Genomic DNA, 17,446 nt, shown 5'->3' with positions numbered 1-17,446 from the left:
TGACGTGGCGTGAGTGCATGCGCTGGGTGGTAGATTAATAGAGTATTCAGTGCCTTCACCGAGACGTTGACTATCCATAGAACTGGTTTTGTATTTTTAGCTTTGACGTGGCGTGAGTGCATGCGCTGGGTGGTAGATTAATAGAGTATTCAGTGCCTTCACCGAGAAGTTGACTATCCATAGAACTGGTTTTGTATTTTTAGCTTTGACGTGGCGTGAGTGCATGCGCTGGGTGGTAGATTAATAGAGTATTCAGTGCCTTCACCGAGAAGTTGACTATCCATAGAACTGGTTTTGTATTTTTAGCTTTGACGTGGCGTGAGTGCATGCGCTGGGTGGTAGATTAATAGAGTATTCAGTGCCTTCACCGAGACGTTGACTATCCATAGAACTGGTTTTCCGTCGTTTTATGTTCTGCTGATATACATTTGGTTCATTGGACAACTGCTTAACAAAACCTAGAGTTGAAACAACAACACAAGTAGCCTTGTCATTTACTTTTCATGTCGATTAGTTTCTCAAGAGAGCATTACAGTGTGTTTACAAACATTGTCAACAAAGATATCCTAGTAACACCTGGCTATGAGTGGACAGCCTGTGAACGTGTAATCAAGCATTTACACTGCCGGAAATAGCAGGACACGTTTACAGAAATCACCTCAAAACTCGATCTTCCAATTTAGTCAAACTGGGTTCAGTCAAAAAGGTCTCTCATTTCGAAAACAGGTGAGTGAATATTGCTGAACGCCACGTCAGCTAATCTGAAGCTATTCGCAGCTCATTTCGAAAATATGAAATCATTTGAGACTAGATCATTGGGAACTACATGTCAGTGCTGACAATATTTTACATATTTCTTAATTTCCTTACAATTTCAATGCCACCTGGTCTTAACGTGAGCGAGTGAGTGAGTGAGTCAGTGAGTGAGTGAGAAACACATCGTTTTTGGCAGTATTCCCGCAATATCACTGTGGGAACACTAGAAATGGACTTCACTCATTGTACCCATGCGGAGAATCAAACCTGGATCGTCGGCGTGATAATCGAACGTTTTAACCACGGTGCTCTCTGGATTGTTCTAGGGTGACCGATTCACCATAAAGGGAGCACCCCGATCTTTCGTTCATCCTCTATCGCCACATCCATATAAACTACTTGGATGCTCCCCAAGATGTAAAACAATAAGAGCTATCTCTTAAACAAATGGACCGACTGGTTTGTATTTGACGAGAAGATTGCTGGGATGATCGAAACGTTATGACATCATTATAAGCTGATCAGTTATATATCGCAACGTGCCAAACCGAAGTGATACAGGTCCAACTAATCCTATAAAACCCCCGACCGTTAAAAGCAGTCTGAACATCAGTACTTAACATAGTGAGTGAGTGAGTGTGGTTTTATGCTGCAGTCAGCAATATTCCAGCAACAAGACGGGATATCAAAAATAGGCTTCAAACATTGTATCCATGTGGGAAATCGAACCTGGCCCTTCGGCCTGACGAGCGGGTGCCTTAACCACTGGGCTACCCAACCGCCCTGCTTCACGTAGACATGGTGTCAGGAAGGGCAATACGTCTGCCTTACGTCGGGTTTTCCTCGCACGACAAGCGACACGTTGTGATATAACTGGGGCATTGGTCAGCGCAGCGTTAAATGTAATACACTCACTACCTCACTTCAGCTAGACGGTGGCTGGGTCGGATGCGCAGTGTTGCGGACGATTACTTACCATCTGCTTCTTCTAATAGACAGATTTACATCGGGGGACATTCTTTCCAAAGTCAAGAGACTTACCAAACTGGGCAATCGAATCCCAGATTCTCATTGTGATATTGCAAGGTTTGCCATTACAATACTCACCCTCGTGAGTTTTAAGTGAATATGAAATCTGAACTACGGGTTTTGCTCCCACACGAAGCAGACATATTGTGAGAGACTTGTTCAAATTGGCGTTAACTCTACTCACTAATCTGATGCTTTAAGTTCATTTTAAACACAAAGTCACATTCGAAACGAGTGTTCTGTATACGATTTTGACGACATGCTGACCCTCTGTTGTATGCAAATGGACCTGAGGGCAGCAAGGATGGGGCGACTGGCGAGAGAAATGAAGAGATTTACAAGGAGAATACACTGAAAAGATTAAACAATTATGACCCATAAACCCACATCCCTTTACTCGAACATATGAATGAGTTCAAATGATATATCACTAAGTAGTAAAATATATCCTTAAATAGTTACGACCATACGTTACTACATATGTATGTTAATCAATGACGAAAGCGAGAAAAGACAAACAAAGACTGAAAGTACTTCAGATTACCGCACGACTTGTTCACATGACGATAGTTAATTTGTCTTGTGACAGTAATCATTCACTTGTGAAAACCTTATTTGTGGTAGAAGTTTATATTCATATGAAATCAAAGTGACGTAGTTTCCTGACAAACATTGGAGAAAGTGACCAAATTAAATAAAACACTTCTAAGACAAACTGTATTTCCAAAGTGCATAAAGCGATTGAAACGAGTGTAAATTAACCATACTGCAAAAACAATCTCAACAAAAGCAGAATGTCTGCAGGAGAGCATGGCAGAATACCTATTGCAATATTCGATATCTTTAATCAATGAATAGAAAGATATTGTAATACTGACTAAATGGCGCGGACAATTAATGACTCGGTGAACATATATCATCGTTATTGGTGTCTTTTCAAACTTCTGTTAATTAAGATGCAACTTTAATGGTCAAATTGTAAAGTCAGTTTATCTAGTGTGTGGCCTAGGTGGACGAGATTTCAAAGAAACATTCCAACGCCAGTCGCAAACACATCAGAAAGTGACAAATTATTCCAAGCCATGTTACACAGTGGAAATATTGCCTCTTGTTGGGGTTATATTCGAATTATAAAGAATCCAGGCGATCTCCCTTATTGCTTAAATAATCTCGACAAATGCCTCTAGGAGAAAAATCTAACGTTCTGCTTTATAGACGGTGCCAAGTTGTAGCCCCTCTGTTGACAATACGCGACCTCTAGACCAAAGCTTGCTTGTGGCTACCTCAGGTTGACCTCTCTTGGTTAGGTTTGGCCTTATTTCACGTTAAAATACCTGTATAATCCATTGTCATTGACCACGTGGGATTAAGAGGATTCCATCTTAATCCTTTAACCTGTTGAAGGACCCAGTTGATTTGAATGTTCAGCTTCTTGCCTCAATTACTGGAAATGGTTGAGCATTATGAAACCTATTCTGACATTGGTTGGCGTGGTGGTTGTCCGACCTGTTCGGGATTTGTTGCTAGGAAAACAAGTTTATCGGATTTTTGTTGTTGACGGTCTTAGAAATAAACATTGGCGAATTACATGGGCACTGGGGATTGTCGACCGTCGAATAAGGTTTGGGAAGGTCGATGTGAAAAAAGGTCGATGTGAGAAAAAAAGCTCGAGCAAGGGCTTGAGGTGCAGTGGTTGTCGGGTATTGCCGAATGTTACCATGGTGTCACTCAGCCTGAGACTTAGTCCAGCATGTGACTAGACGACTTTGCACTATACCAAGGTGTGCTCGACAACTCGATGTAGGCCTTGGCTGGAATACGAGTTTATTCATATGAACTACCCGAGACTGCACCACCGACATATTCTATTGTGCGAGCGAGCGAGCGAGGGAGTTTTTCTGCCTCACTTTTAACAATTTTCTAACAATATCACGGGACACAAGAAATGGTCTGCACACATTATGCCTATGTAGGGAATAAAACCCCTGTACAGCATGACGAGCGAACACCTTAGCCACTAGGCTAAACCACCGCCCTGACTTTCTCAGGGCAGATACCCTTACTCTTTGAGAATGAAATCAGTCTCGTATTTTAGCAGATGAAACCTGTCTGTGAGCCCAATCCATTACAAGCACCTGCAGGCATTGTTGATCCATTCAGTGTCTTCAGTGATTGAGTGAAATGAATGGTATATTCAAAGTATTCAGGTCATAACAGCAAGGTCAGCTTAAAGAGGGAGTAAAAATCCAAAGTGATGCTGATCTCAGAGGGTACCACTTTCATGAAACGTATACGTAAGACAACAGCTGACAAACCAAGTAACATAACTGTGTCAGATCAGTTTTGAACTCATAATCAAGGCTTACTCCACAGCAAGACAAGTGGGGTGTTCAGTGTCTGCAAATCAGTCCCTCTTGGATTCTAAGGAAAATTGTTGAAAATACCTGTTCGTGCAGAAAAATCTCGTCCATGCAGAATACCTTCAGAATTTGTCATTTTTCTGCTGTGGAATTTACTCATCATGAAAGTTAAATCAAAACTGGCTGTCAAACAAAACAATATTTGTACAGTATATATTGTCACTCCTGATCACACTGGTGTAAGTGTACGGTTTCAGATCATCTTTCTAAAGAAACAAAACCCCTACTAACTCAAGGAAAAAATCATCTTGCAAGATAAAATGATCTGCTGTTTGTACCATTAATGTCATGAAGCTCTACAAGACCAAAAAGCTACAGCTTTGTGTTCAAGAACTAAATTTTAAGATTCTTTATCATTTTTTGTTGAATTTTTTTTCAAGTATTTAACTAAAGAAATTTTTGCAGAATTTACTAGGGTTTAAGGTGGAACTACAGGTGGTTGAAAACTGAACACAGACTTTGTGATGTTATCCAGAAGAATTTATTGCATACAATGTAGGCATGATACATACAACCATCCATTGCTTGAAATATTAACATGAAGGCATCTCCTGACAATACAACATTATACAAAACACAATAAAATACATACAAAGATGGCTGCCGACAGGTGTCTCGAACAGGTGGAGAGACTAGTGACCTTGTCATTAACATGTGACACAATACAAATCAGTATGTCGATAATGAAACAAAGTAAATAAGAAATATGCTTCCATAAATGTCTAACATGGATGTCAGTGTACCATGTGAAGGATATGAACCTTTCTTCATACTCCGGAAAAAACTTACAGAACATGGAATCTAACCACAAAATATTTGAAAATAGACTGCATAAAAATCAACAAAACAATGTCATGGACGGAATCAGAACAGCAAGCAACAATGCCTCTGAAACGATGGCAGTCAGCAATCTTCTTAAACAAGAATCTGTTGACATTATGACTAATCACAGTGGCAGTCTTAAAATTTCAACTCTCCATCAGAATTTTCAGTTTTATATACTGAAGAAAAATAGCTATTGATATTTGTAAATTTTGAAAATATGAATAATGATGTATTTATTCATTGACACACTGATAAAATAACAGTCATAAAAAAAGCAATATCCTTAACTTATTTTGTCCAGTATATGTTCAGTACTTACATATATAATAGGTATCGACAAGAAAAAAAATATCATTTTTTAAGAAACAGTTGGATGGAATGATTTGTGACCTTATATTTACAGTCTTTAACAATGGACGCAACATATTAAATTTTACCATGTACCATCAACCCAAGAATACAACTACCTGTGTCATATTTAGTAGGAGCCCATGTGAGTGATCAAACGAGAAATAATGAAAAAAGTCTGATCAGCAATATACTAAGACTAGTTTTCAAATGTATAAAATATTCACTAACACAATGATCACCTCTCTTTCTCCTAAATCGTCCCCATCAATAATAACAAAAATCCCTGACAAATCTTCTCTTAGTCTGTGTGGTATTGTATGGAAATTTATGTCATAATGGAGTTTTGAATATTTCTTGTGTGATATGTTGGAAGATCTAGTGACATGATTGTAACAAGCATGAATATAATATTGATAAAATCCATATCAGTGCAGTTACTGAGGTGCATGTACTGTACAAAATTTGTTTCTTAAGCATTAAGTGAGTGATTACTTTTAAATGCTGCATCAACCATCTTGCAACCAAAATTATATCAATTTTTCAGCATCTACCATCACTGATTAGGAGTGATGGTATACAAACTGTGTTTTTCCTTTCAAACCTTTTTGGCCAAAAGAGAGCTAGCCACATGAAATGTGAAAATACCACACAACACTAAATTACTATTTTCACTTCTAACAACCAAAGAGAAATGTTAGCAAGACTCTATTTATAAAGTAAAAATGAGATGTGCTTTTTGGGATGTTTGCCTTGACGTGTAAACAGCTGAGTCTGGACCAGACAATCCAGTGACTGATACTGTAAGCAACAATCAATGCTGTCAGGCTGCAGTGTCATACACATCCATTTCACTGGGAATGACCACCATCCATTAGGTTCACCAATCTAAATCATGTGCTGGATGGCTGATTAATTATCTACATACACATCACAATATTAATAATATCACAAATGCCCAATATCAACACCATATACAAGAATATAATGTTACTGGAGTGACATCCTCCATATCTCCTGGGTATACGTTCCGATAAGTCTCCACTACAGTGGAGATTCATTGGAACGTATGCCCTGGAGATACCGAGAATGCTGGAATGACAACTGGCTAGAATCTACAATGTTGATAACACTGTGTTTCCTCAACATCATGTAGTTCATATCACCTGAGAAGGTTCTTATAGTGTGCTGTCCCCATGTTTGAACAGTCTGACCAACTGGGCCAAGCTGGTATTCAATCAAAATATTTGTAAACAACAGAACATGAAGAGGCCTTAGACAACAAGCCTGGCTAAAAGCCATCACAATATAACACCATGTTGATAATTTGGAAGCCTCACAGAACCATATAACTTTTCAATGGTAGTTCAATACAGGCACTTATATGATAAAGGTCTAATACCAATAAGCATATACAATATTATTACATTTTAACAGTGTCAGATTAAAATGACAAAATATTCTCAGTACATTATTACATTCAACAGCTATATCAACTTTTTGGCATTAAAAGCCCTTTATGGAAACTTTGCGCTATCTAACCTATAAGTCACAGTTTTTTCATTTAACAATACAAAATTACTTAACATCATTACCTCAAGCATGAAGCAGTTTCAAAACATGTCTGGAATTATGCATTAATTCTGAAATTTGTTTGAGTGATTTTGGTGAAGTTTCCCCTCACATTTGTATGTGTAATTTGCAAAAATTTGGTTGCACCTCTGATCCACATTCAGCTATACCTGTCCAGCAACTATCCATCGTTGATATTCATAGGCTTCTACACATCCTTTCATTAATATGGTACTGGTTGTGGTGGAGACCTGAGGGAGCAACTGCTCAACTTTGTTTTAATACTTTACCTATGATTATATATAACTCGATACAGTCACGATATGGCTGAAATTCTGCCTGCGTGACTTAAAATCTTAAATCACTCTCCCAACTTTGAAACAGAGGGGTGTGGTGTTCTCAAAAATGTTTTCCAAACTGCATGGTATAAAATATAGCATCATGCCTTCAACCTGCAGAAAAATGCCCAAAGAACACTATGTTTATTTATCAAAAATAAATAAATAAATTATTGACCATATGTTGGAAAAAATGATTGAGCTGCAGTAAGTTAGGAATGCATGCTGATCTTACACACAGGGATATGGTTGGTAAGTTTGTTACAGGCTGGACAGTGCCACAAAGAAAGTTGAGCTATATGTTGCCATTAGCAATATTCCAGCAATAGTAGGCATTGCACTACATAGTGAACTGATGTAAATCTCATGCTGGAGTGGTGGTAGGGTGGCCTAGTGGTTACAGTGTTGGCATGTCACACTGAAGACCCAGGTTTGATTCCCCAAGTGGGTACAATGTGTGAAGCCCATTTCTGATGTTCCTCGTGATATTGCTGAAATATTGCTACAGGCGGGGTAAGACCATCCCCACTCATTCATGCTGGAGGAACCACTATTGGGTCCGCATCCACAAAGCATTTATAAGGATACGAGCTGTCATACCTCATTAGTTTACCGTTGGCTTATGATTGTTTTGGCATTGCCAACACTTTGTGGATCAGGGTACTGGTGATGAAAATTATGACGGCTTTTCTAAATGGCTGACAAGAGGCAACCAAGGTCAAATGTAAGCAAGCCTAGGAAGAATCTGACATTGACTCACTGACCTGAAGCAACCCTCTCTGCCATGGCACAATACAAACATGTACTTCTGAGAGATAAACATGAACTAGAAATATGTCTTATGTCCATACAGACATCCCAGAAACGCTACACAATATCACTTCCAAAATCACTTCCTGTGATCAGGATTTTCAAAGATCCACTTATAATATGGTTGAGTTTCCATAGCAATGTAGTCTTGTACACACACTCGAATCTGTATCTTTGGGGAGTGTGGGATAGCCTAGTGGTTAAAGCGTTCACTCATCACGCCAAAGACAGGGGTTTGATTCCCTTCATGATACAATGTGTGAAGCTCATTTATGATGTATCTGATTATGATATTGCTGTAATATTGCTAAAAGTGGTGTTCAGTGAACTCATGACAATAATCTTTTCAACTTTACGAATTTGTTTTAGAATACACCTTTCATCTGTAAACAGTGCCTTGAAACAGTATGGAATTTTTTTGCAAAATCTAGTTTAGAACAGTTGACTGAAGTGGCTACATTTACAGAAGCAAGTGTAAACTATAGATGGGTAGTATGAATATATCATATATGTAATGAATAGTCTTATCTATGTCACACAGTCAACCAATACTTGGTATCACAGTCTGATAAATATGCAGATCTCAGTAACAGGAAATATGTTAAGCCCCATACATACAATGTTTGTTTGACAGAAAATTACTGTCTGATGTTAATGTTTAGATATGGGTTTTCTAATGTATGGGTGCGTCTTTAGACATGCCTATAAATTATTTGGCACTCTATGATAAGCTGGGTGGTTCACACAAACATTGAATTCATTCTGTCACTAATATTTGTTTGTTGAGTAAAAATATGACTTAAAAATAAGAATAGAATGACATTGTACAGCAAAGACAGTATTACCTCCCTTGGTTTCCTTTCATATTGTTAGTATATTTGGAATAAATTATATGAATTTATTATATGATATTCTTACTTATTTGCGTTTCTTATACAATACGGACATGTATTTTACGAATGATTTCCATTGTTCCAGGACATGAAACTCTAGAAAATTACATCTCTCATTAACAACATTTGTCATCTGCTTCAACAAGCATCTGGACGAAGAAAATGAAACAGATGGACACATATCACAGCTGGTAATGGCCACGAGGTATAGAAGACTGATAATTTCAAGACAGTCACAACACAGAGACACCACAAGCTATACAATGGTGCAGGGCTTCATCTGTTCTGTAGACTGTTGCTGGGGCGACCGGTGGAGGCTTTCCTTGGACTTGAGCCACCTGCAATGGAAGGGAGAATACTCTTACAACTTTGCAATATTTTGTGTTCAGACTAACATTCTTTCCTGTCTTCTGTGATTTGGTCAACATGCGAAGGGTGGGTAATGTTACCTAAATACTTTCAGAGCTGATCTGAGATCTGAAACAAAGGTCTTTTGAAATACATGTTTAGATTTAATATGACAAATATTTATACAGACATATTTCCAACCACAAGAAGTTTCAAAAAGATTTTGTTTCTATATGCTGGTAAAATGTAGAGTAGATCCTTTTCTTAACACGAGAACAAAAGAAGGAATTACTGATAAAACTCTTGAATTGACTAATGGATTGTGTTTAAGATAGTATTAACAAAATACATCAAGATCTGCTCTAAATACAAGCACAGGTATGACCAACTGACGCAACTGAAGAGTGCTGTTAACTTACTGCTTTCAGGTCCACTGGGGTATGGTGCTTATCAACTACTGATTAAATGATTATAACCAGTGCTCATCTGGGATTCAAACCCATAACAAGTTAATCCTGGTAATTCCAAGGGATATGATTCTACATAGTTCTGCTACATGATGGCCCCTTTGACCACCAGGGAACTGATATATGCACACAAACACACCATATATCACTGATAAGTGAAGCATACATAAATGAAATCAACTAAAAGGGAGAAACAGGGTTTTGTAATTAAAACAATATTGTGTTGATAGAGTGAGTGAATGAGTTTAGTTTTACGCCGCACTCAGCAATATTCCAGCTATATGGCGGCGGTCTGCAAATAATCGGGTCTGGACCAAACAATCCAGTGATCAACAGCATGAGCATTGATCTGTGCACTTGTGAACTGTGCTGACAGAAGGTTGTGAGACTGGTACATAGTACAATAAATAAAGAATCACCAAATTTAACATATTGTCTTTCAGTTAGGAAGCAAATGAGTAATTCATACATTTAGAAATATTGTAGTTTTGTTAAAGAAAGATATTCAACCACGGTAAGATATAAGTGATTAATTACATGGAGTTTGTTTTAATGTATTGTTAAATTGGGCACTCTGTTCATAATATTTGAGGATGTTATCTCCCTGGAACGAAAATGCTGAACCAAACACTCAGATTCCATCTCATCCTGATGATTTACTAAAACCCTCTGTTCCACAGATGGGATGATATGAACCTGCTTACCATCTTCTAAAGCTGACAATATTTTACCCTGATTCTGATCTATGGCAGGTCTGTAATCGGTACAGATGTGATCCTGTGATCAACATCGTGAGCAATGATCTACACAAATGGGATACAATGACAGACATCGACCAGGACAGCGAACCTGACCACCTGATGTCACTAGTCACCTCTTACAACAAGCATGGGCTGCTGAAGACCAGTTCTAGCACGGATCTTTACAGTTGATAATCATCAAAGACTTCACTCTGAATTTGCCTCTGACATGGCTGACTAATAACCAGTACAGGAGACGAGGGGTTCTGATGTAATTTTGTCTTACAGAGGACGTTTCTGAATTCCGAACTTCAAAAGAGTTCAAGAAACGCCATAAATCCACCATGCATGGTTGTCTTGAAAGTGAGTGCTTACAGAACCGAGGATTAGGGACCATGTACACAAAGACACAGAAGATTCCAGCAGTGAGGACAGCCCTCTCTCCATACTCACCTGCATACATCCAGTGACAACTATCAGGCTAGGAAACAAACAGGTTGGAATATATGAAGCAAACTGCATGGTAGAAGGCTTTTGCTACAGAAACATTCATATATACGTATACCTGTCCAATACACTTCTTTATGGCAATGTTTTCAGGTTTTCTCGATTGATACACTCAGCAATATTCCAACTATAGTTTCTAGTTTGACACACCATGTGACAAAATGCAACAGAGTACCACATGTAAGTGAACAAGTATGACTTTACACCACTTTTAGCAATATTCCAGCAATATTACAGTGGGCGACACCAGAAATGGGCTTCACATACTGTACCCATGTGGGAAATTGAGCCCGGGTCTTTGGTGTGATGAGCCAGCACTTTAACCACAATGCTACCCCACCGCCCCATTACCACGTATGTGGAGTGATTGAGTAAATGTCGTGACAAACTCACTCACAATACTCTGTGCAAATTTCTTGTTGCCATGGCCACAATGCATAAATGTGGATGGAAATCATTGGAACTTCCTCTATATTCACCATATTTGGAACCTTTCACCTTCCTCTCTATGACTCATTTACAAGTAAAACCCAAAAACAATTTTTTTAACAGCACCTTTTAGAAAATTTAGAATATATGTTATTTTTGACAAGATGCATATCAGTCTTGTTTATAAGAAAGATATTCCATGTTTCTCAACGCTGAAATGAAATGATGCACTATAATTTTTTTTTTTTTTATTTGCACATTTTTTCAGTGTACAGGTCACATGTTATATGCTGCTATCAACAAAACGGAAGGGTATACAGGGCTGGATTCAAATATTTGCTATCCTGCTTGCACCAGGCAGGTGTAGCCTATGACAAGATCTCAGCTGAACCATCCAAATTTCAAAACTGTGTGCTTATAATGTTCGACTCAATACTGATGTATTTCCCAAAGAATAACTTGCACCTTGTGCAGGTTAGATTCATAAGTAGGTTCATCAGGTAAAATTAGTGCCAGTGCAAACATCAAAGCATTAAATCCAGCCTTATATGTATTCACAGGTATGTGATGGTGTTAATGTCATAAACATACTAGTATATTGCTCTACAGTCTTTGCTTAAGTTCAGTGTTAGATATGGACTATATCCAAGCAGGTAGTGCATTACAAGGCAAATACAGTATGTAGGGATGACCAAAATTTTGTAAACTTATCATATGAACACGTTGTAAATGCTATACATTTTGAGACATAATAGTACTGGCAGCAGATTCTAAAGATGTTCTTTTGGTCTGGTATTATTCCATATTTTCGGTTGCAAAAGATTGTTTGTTTAGTAAGAAGCAAAATTATTATCAAAGGATCATTTCGATTTTCCTTTAATCCAAATAGTATGGTTTGTGGGGTCAGTTTAATTCTTATTCCAGCATCAGACATCAGCCACTCTTCAATTTTCTTCCAAAGTCTATTTATCACATTGCAGTCCCAAAAAAGGTGTAAAATAGTTTCATTGGAAATTTTACAATAGCTACACAGGGGTGAGTCACTGGCTTTTATTTTACGTTGATAATAGTTCGTGCCTAAGATATTGTTAACAATTTTCACTTGGAACCATCTTAATTCTGTACTTTGTGTACATCTAAATGGAATAATATTGTATGTTCTCCAATCTGATTCATAAATGTTAGATTCAAGTATGGTTTCCCATTGTAAATTTGAGGCTGATTTCTTGAATTTTGACGGGAGAAGAGTGATATAAAACAACTTGCTTCCCTCAGACTGTAGCAGTTTATGAATGTAGTAAGGTGCTATAGGCAGTTCTAATGTTATGTGGTCTGAATTAAGGGTAGCAAGATTGTAATATTTTTGCAGGTGTTTAACACAACTGATCATACTTTGATAAGATAAGAAATTGGCACTGCAATGAAATTTAGTTACAAATTCATTAAAATCAATGCAAAGTGATTGAGTAAATGTCGTGACAAACTCACTAAAGGTGTTTTGTTCACCAAGACAACACTGTGCAAATTTCTTGTTGCCATGGCAACAATGCATAAATGTGGATGAAAATCATTGGAATTTCCTCTACATTCACCATATTTGGAACCTTTCACCTTCCTCTCTATGACTTATTTACAAGTAAAACCCACAAACAATGTTTTCAACAGCACCTTTTAGAAAATTTAGAATGTATGTTATTTTTGACAAGGATGCACATCAGTCTAGTTTATAAGAAAGATATTCCATGTTTCTCAACGCTGAAATGAAGTGATGCAATATAATTTGACAGTAGCTAATATTACCCATAATTGGAAGGTTAAGTCAAGATAAAATAGGTATGTTATCACTCAAGAATGAATAATCTCTCCAGCTGTTTTGAACCTGAACACAAAATGTATTTCAGGAACAAATTCCAGTCATTCTACTCTGAAAACATGAAGTAGTAGTGAGTGAGTGAGTGAGTGAGTTTAGTTTTACGCCGCTTTTAGCAATATTCCAGCGATATCACGGCGGGGGACACCAGAAAATGGGCCTCACACATTGTACCCATGTGGGGAATCGAACCCGGGTCTTCGGCGTGACGAGCGAACGCTTTAACCACTAGGCTACTCCACCGCCCCACATGAAGTAGTAAACATTAGTGATTGAATGAGTTTAGTTTTATACCCTACCCAGCAATATTCCAGCTACATGGTAGTGGTCTGTAAATAATCAAGCCTGGACTAGACAATCCAGTGATCAACAGCATGAGCATCTGAACACACAGAGGATTGTATCTCATTTACTTCAGGTTACTTACCAGTTTTCCCTGCTGAGCTAGGACGAGGCCCTGACTCAGAATACTGGGGTTGAGGAGGATTCTTGGAGAGGGAACTTTTACTGGAGCCAGATGAGGGACGCTTCAAGTTATCAGGGCCTGGGGTTCGTGGAATGCGAGGGCGAGAACCAAAAGCACTTGCATACTCATTGACACTGAAAATATATTGATAGATTTGTCAAACACTAATCTCCCTTGATGATTTTCTCTGGAAAGCTATTTCCAGCAACCTCCAATTAATATTTAAAGTAACTGCAAAGTAGATGCTATCACTGTTTCCTAAACTGAAACATCTCCTGTATTCCAATATCAAGTTGTCAATCCATAAACTTTGCTACTCTTCATAATGGCAGCTTCTAAATGCCATAAAAAATTCACACTGACAGAAACTAAACAGGTGAAAGCCTTTGAGAAAAACACTGGTTTTGCACAAAATATCACTTCTATGAGCGAGTAAGGTTTTTATGCCGCTTTTAGTAATATTCCTGCAAAATCACAGTGGGGGACACCAGAAATGGGCTTCACACACCATGTTGGGAATTGAACCTGGGACTTTGGCTTGATGAATGAATGCTTTAACCACTAGGGTACCCCACAGTCTCCCACTTCAAAGAAGAGACTTGGTTGGTATTTAGGAAAAACACAGCCAGATCAAACTCTTTTGTGGATATGAATGGTACTTTTTAACATAGTTGTAACAAAATTTTGCAATAATACCTCATGTTCCATTACTTTTGTTCAACAGTTTGTGAACATTTATGACAAAATTGGTACATCACAGAAACATGTCACATTGTTCCACATATTTATGAGGTACAGAAACCTACTTTGCTCCTGGACCAAGTTTCTCCATAGCTTTAGTTGATGGCCTGAGGTGTCGGTCGCTAGCTTGACTTGATGTACGTCGACCTTGGAAAAGAATCAACATTTATACAAGAGTAATATTTGATGGGGATGCTGAATTAGAATCAAACAAAACATCATATGATGATACAAGAGGCAGCTACATGGATTGGTAGACTCATAGACCTAGTTAAATGTGAGTCGTCATACCCTCATGGGTCCATATTTGATCCCCGTTTATACTCAGAAAGATAAGGTGCTATTTTATTTGGTCCCATAAAGGTCCAGGTTAGAATTGACCTTCAGTACTCCATGCTTGTCCTAAGCGGTGACTAACAGGACTGGGTTGTCATGCTTGCTGACTGGGTTGACATCTCATATTCCAGTTGCACAGATTGATTCATGACTTTGATTCCTTGATTATCTGGTCCAGACTTGATAATATACGGATGCTGCCATATAGTTGAATATTGAATAAAACTAAACTCACTCACACCGTAATGGCATCGATTGTTGCTCACAATATCAATCTCTAAGCTGTCTGGTTCAGGCCACCGTTGTATAGATGCAATACTGTTAAGTGAGGAGTTAAAAAATAAAAAAAATATAAAGAGTTGATTCTGGATTAACTGGCTACAATGTGTGACCTGCCTGACCGTGTTGTTATTCTAGGTTGATTTGCTGTTTAACACTACACTTAGCAGTATTCCAACTACATTGCAGATGTTTGTGAAACAATCAAGTCTGGACTAGACAGTCTAGTGATGAACATCAAAAGCATCAGTCTACGTAATTGGACATGTGTCAACCAAGTCAGCCCTGACCACCCCATCCACTTTGTTGCCTTTTATAACAAGCAAAGGTTGCTGAAAACCAGTTGTAACCCTGTTCTTCACAGGTTACAACTGTACGTATCAACCACATATATGCCTGACTACAACTCAAGTTATATAACACTGTATTGAATATGACTCTAATAATACTTATGTTGGATAACATTTATTTCTTTCCCTCGGTATCCAGATCTGACACCATATGTCAATTTGTTTCAATTTGTTTAGTGTCTACTACCATTGTCAGTAATGACCTTTGAGCTGTATGAAGGCGACCTGTAAAAGAATTAAAGTTTTAAACATATCATTCAGTGAATGATATTAGGAGCTACAAACCAATCACCAGGGTACGATAACACATGTCACCGAAAAAAACTACCCACATAGTGTCAGAATAGATCACAGACGTACCGCTCTCTTGAGAACTGGGTCGACTGCCACTTCGTGTAGGTGGTCGTACTGTTAAGTCCTTGCTTCCTGTGTTCGGCCTGCTGGTACTGCCGCGTGACGGAGGCCTATCACCTCCTCCCATACTATACCAAGGGAGACAACCACATGTTTACATTGTCAGTGGATTCTAGGTGTTTTATAGTGTTGTATGACATTAGTGACAGTGGAAAATCTCAAACACAAGGAAACATTATTGGCAGTAATTAGCTTAATATAATCAGGATTATTTCAGAATGAATCCATTTTCTAAATGCACAGGCTAATTTAACAAATGGATAATATTTACAAACAAAGCGCTATAACCACAACAAAATTTCTACTAGTGTATTTCCTATTTCCTAGCCACAAAATAGTGTGAGATGTTTGTCAAACCTACAACTCTACATGAGGACAGTTCTTAATTAACATCATTTAAATCGTATGAAAGTTTTGCTAAATTTAATAAACATATAATTAATTTACCATACTTCAGCAGGGCTCCATTTAGTGCTTGTAACATGCACTGGTGCAACCCAGTATTTCAAAGTGCAGCCTTCTTATGAGTCTTAACTTGCACAATGTGCAAGTCAATTGTTAAGGAAAAAAACAAAAAAACAAATCTAATATTATAAGCATAAATATGTCAGTTTTCTGCTAAACTAGGAACAGCTATGGAACTGAAACATTGCTATTTATAGTCATGTCTTGGCTATGACAGCTCTGGGCTATACAGGGCTGGGCTGAGTCTCTGTATTGCTATGGTTTCATGGGTACTACATCATGGAAATATGCTAATATGCACCGAACTTCTGACATTTTAACACACTTTGGTGCAACTGGAATTTGTCTGAAGCAACTAGGTCTTTATCTTAGGTTGCACCTGGTGCAAGTAGGCTACCATCTCTTAAATCGAGCCCTGTTCAGTTCTTGAAAGGCATATTTACTATCACTAAAGCCATTGCTAAAAATTGAATATACTTTGATATGTTAATCAGCTAAGCTGAAAACACACGAAATTTGAGTTACTTAATTTCATATGAGGAACAGTAACTTGTGTGTATTTTGTGTTACTGTTTACATATTTTGATGAATAAGTATGTAATTAAAGAGAGAGTGGTTCTGATCTTATGTCATGTTTCAATCATGAATAGATGCTAATACTTTCATCAAGTTTAGTCAACTGACTTCTAGAATGTCTTGTAAATATAATGTTCATAAAAGTCTGACAACATCTCATTCTAGTCTCACATCACTTCATTCCAGTAACACACTCAAGGGTTATAAACTGAATGACTCACCGTGGTGCTGTACTTTCTGCAGCTCGTCTCTGACTGGGGGTGGCTGGGCGTGTCAAGGGCTCGTGCATTGATACTCGGTCTGTATGCTGTAGACAGAGATGAGATAATAAGTCGCAATACACAGTATCTAGGAAAAGCAGAATACTCTCCCTGCTGGAGCTGTCTATTTGGTAGGCATCTACACACAACATGGACTCCATGGCTTATACATTATGAGTTGCTCAGGGTCATGAGGGGGGCAATGAT

General features: G+C 38.1%; 1 protein-coding gene across 1 annotated transcript in view; it reads right to left on the bottom strand.

Moving 5' to 3' along the window:
* Window positions 1–8,511: 8,511 nt before the first annotated feature.
* The window catches only part of LOC137268576 (lisH domain-containing protein ARMC9-like), a 29,886-nt gene continuing 20,951 nt past the window's right edge, over window positions 8,512–17,446 (bottom strand). The window contains exons 21-25 of the mRNA XM_067803152.1: window positions 17,201–17,286; window positions 15,885–16,006; window positions 14,625–14,706; window positions 13,780–13,952; window positions 8,512–9,329 (exon numbers count right to left, since the gene is read on the bottom strand). Coding sequence (XP_067659253.1) covers window positions 9,268–9,329; window positions 13,780–13,952; window positions 14,625–14,706; window positions 15,885–16,006; window positions 17,201–17,286 — 525 coding nt within the window. The 3' untranslated portion in view covers window positions 8,512–9,267. The remainder of the gene's footprint in view (window positions 9,330–13,779; window positions 13,953–14,624; window positions 14,707–15,884; window positions 16,007–17,200; window positions 17,287–17,446) is intronic.

The sequence above is a fragment of the Haliotis asinina genome, chromosome 16 (genome assembly GCF_037392515.1).
Source record: "Haliotis asinina isolate JCU_RB_2024 chromosome 16, JCU_Hal_asi_v2, whole genome shotgun sequence".
Classification (NCBI taxonomy): domain Eukaryota; kingdom Metazoa; phylum Mollusca; class Gastropoda; order Lepetellida; family Haliotidae; genus Haliotis; species Haliotis asinina.
Note: the sequence above shows the minus strand (reverse complement) of the source record. Positions and strands in the feature narration are given on the sequence as shown.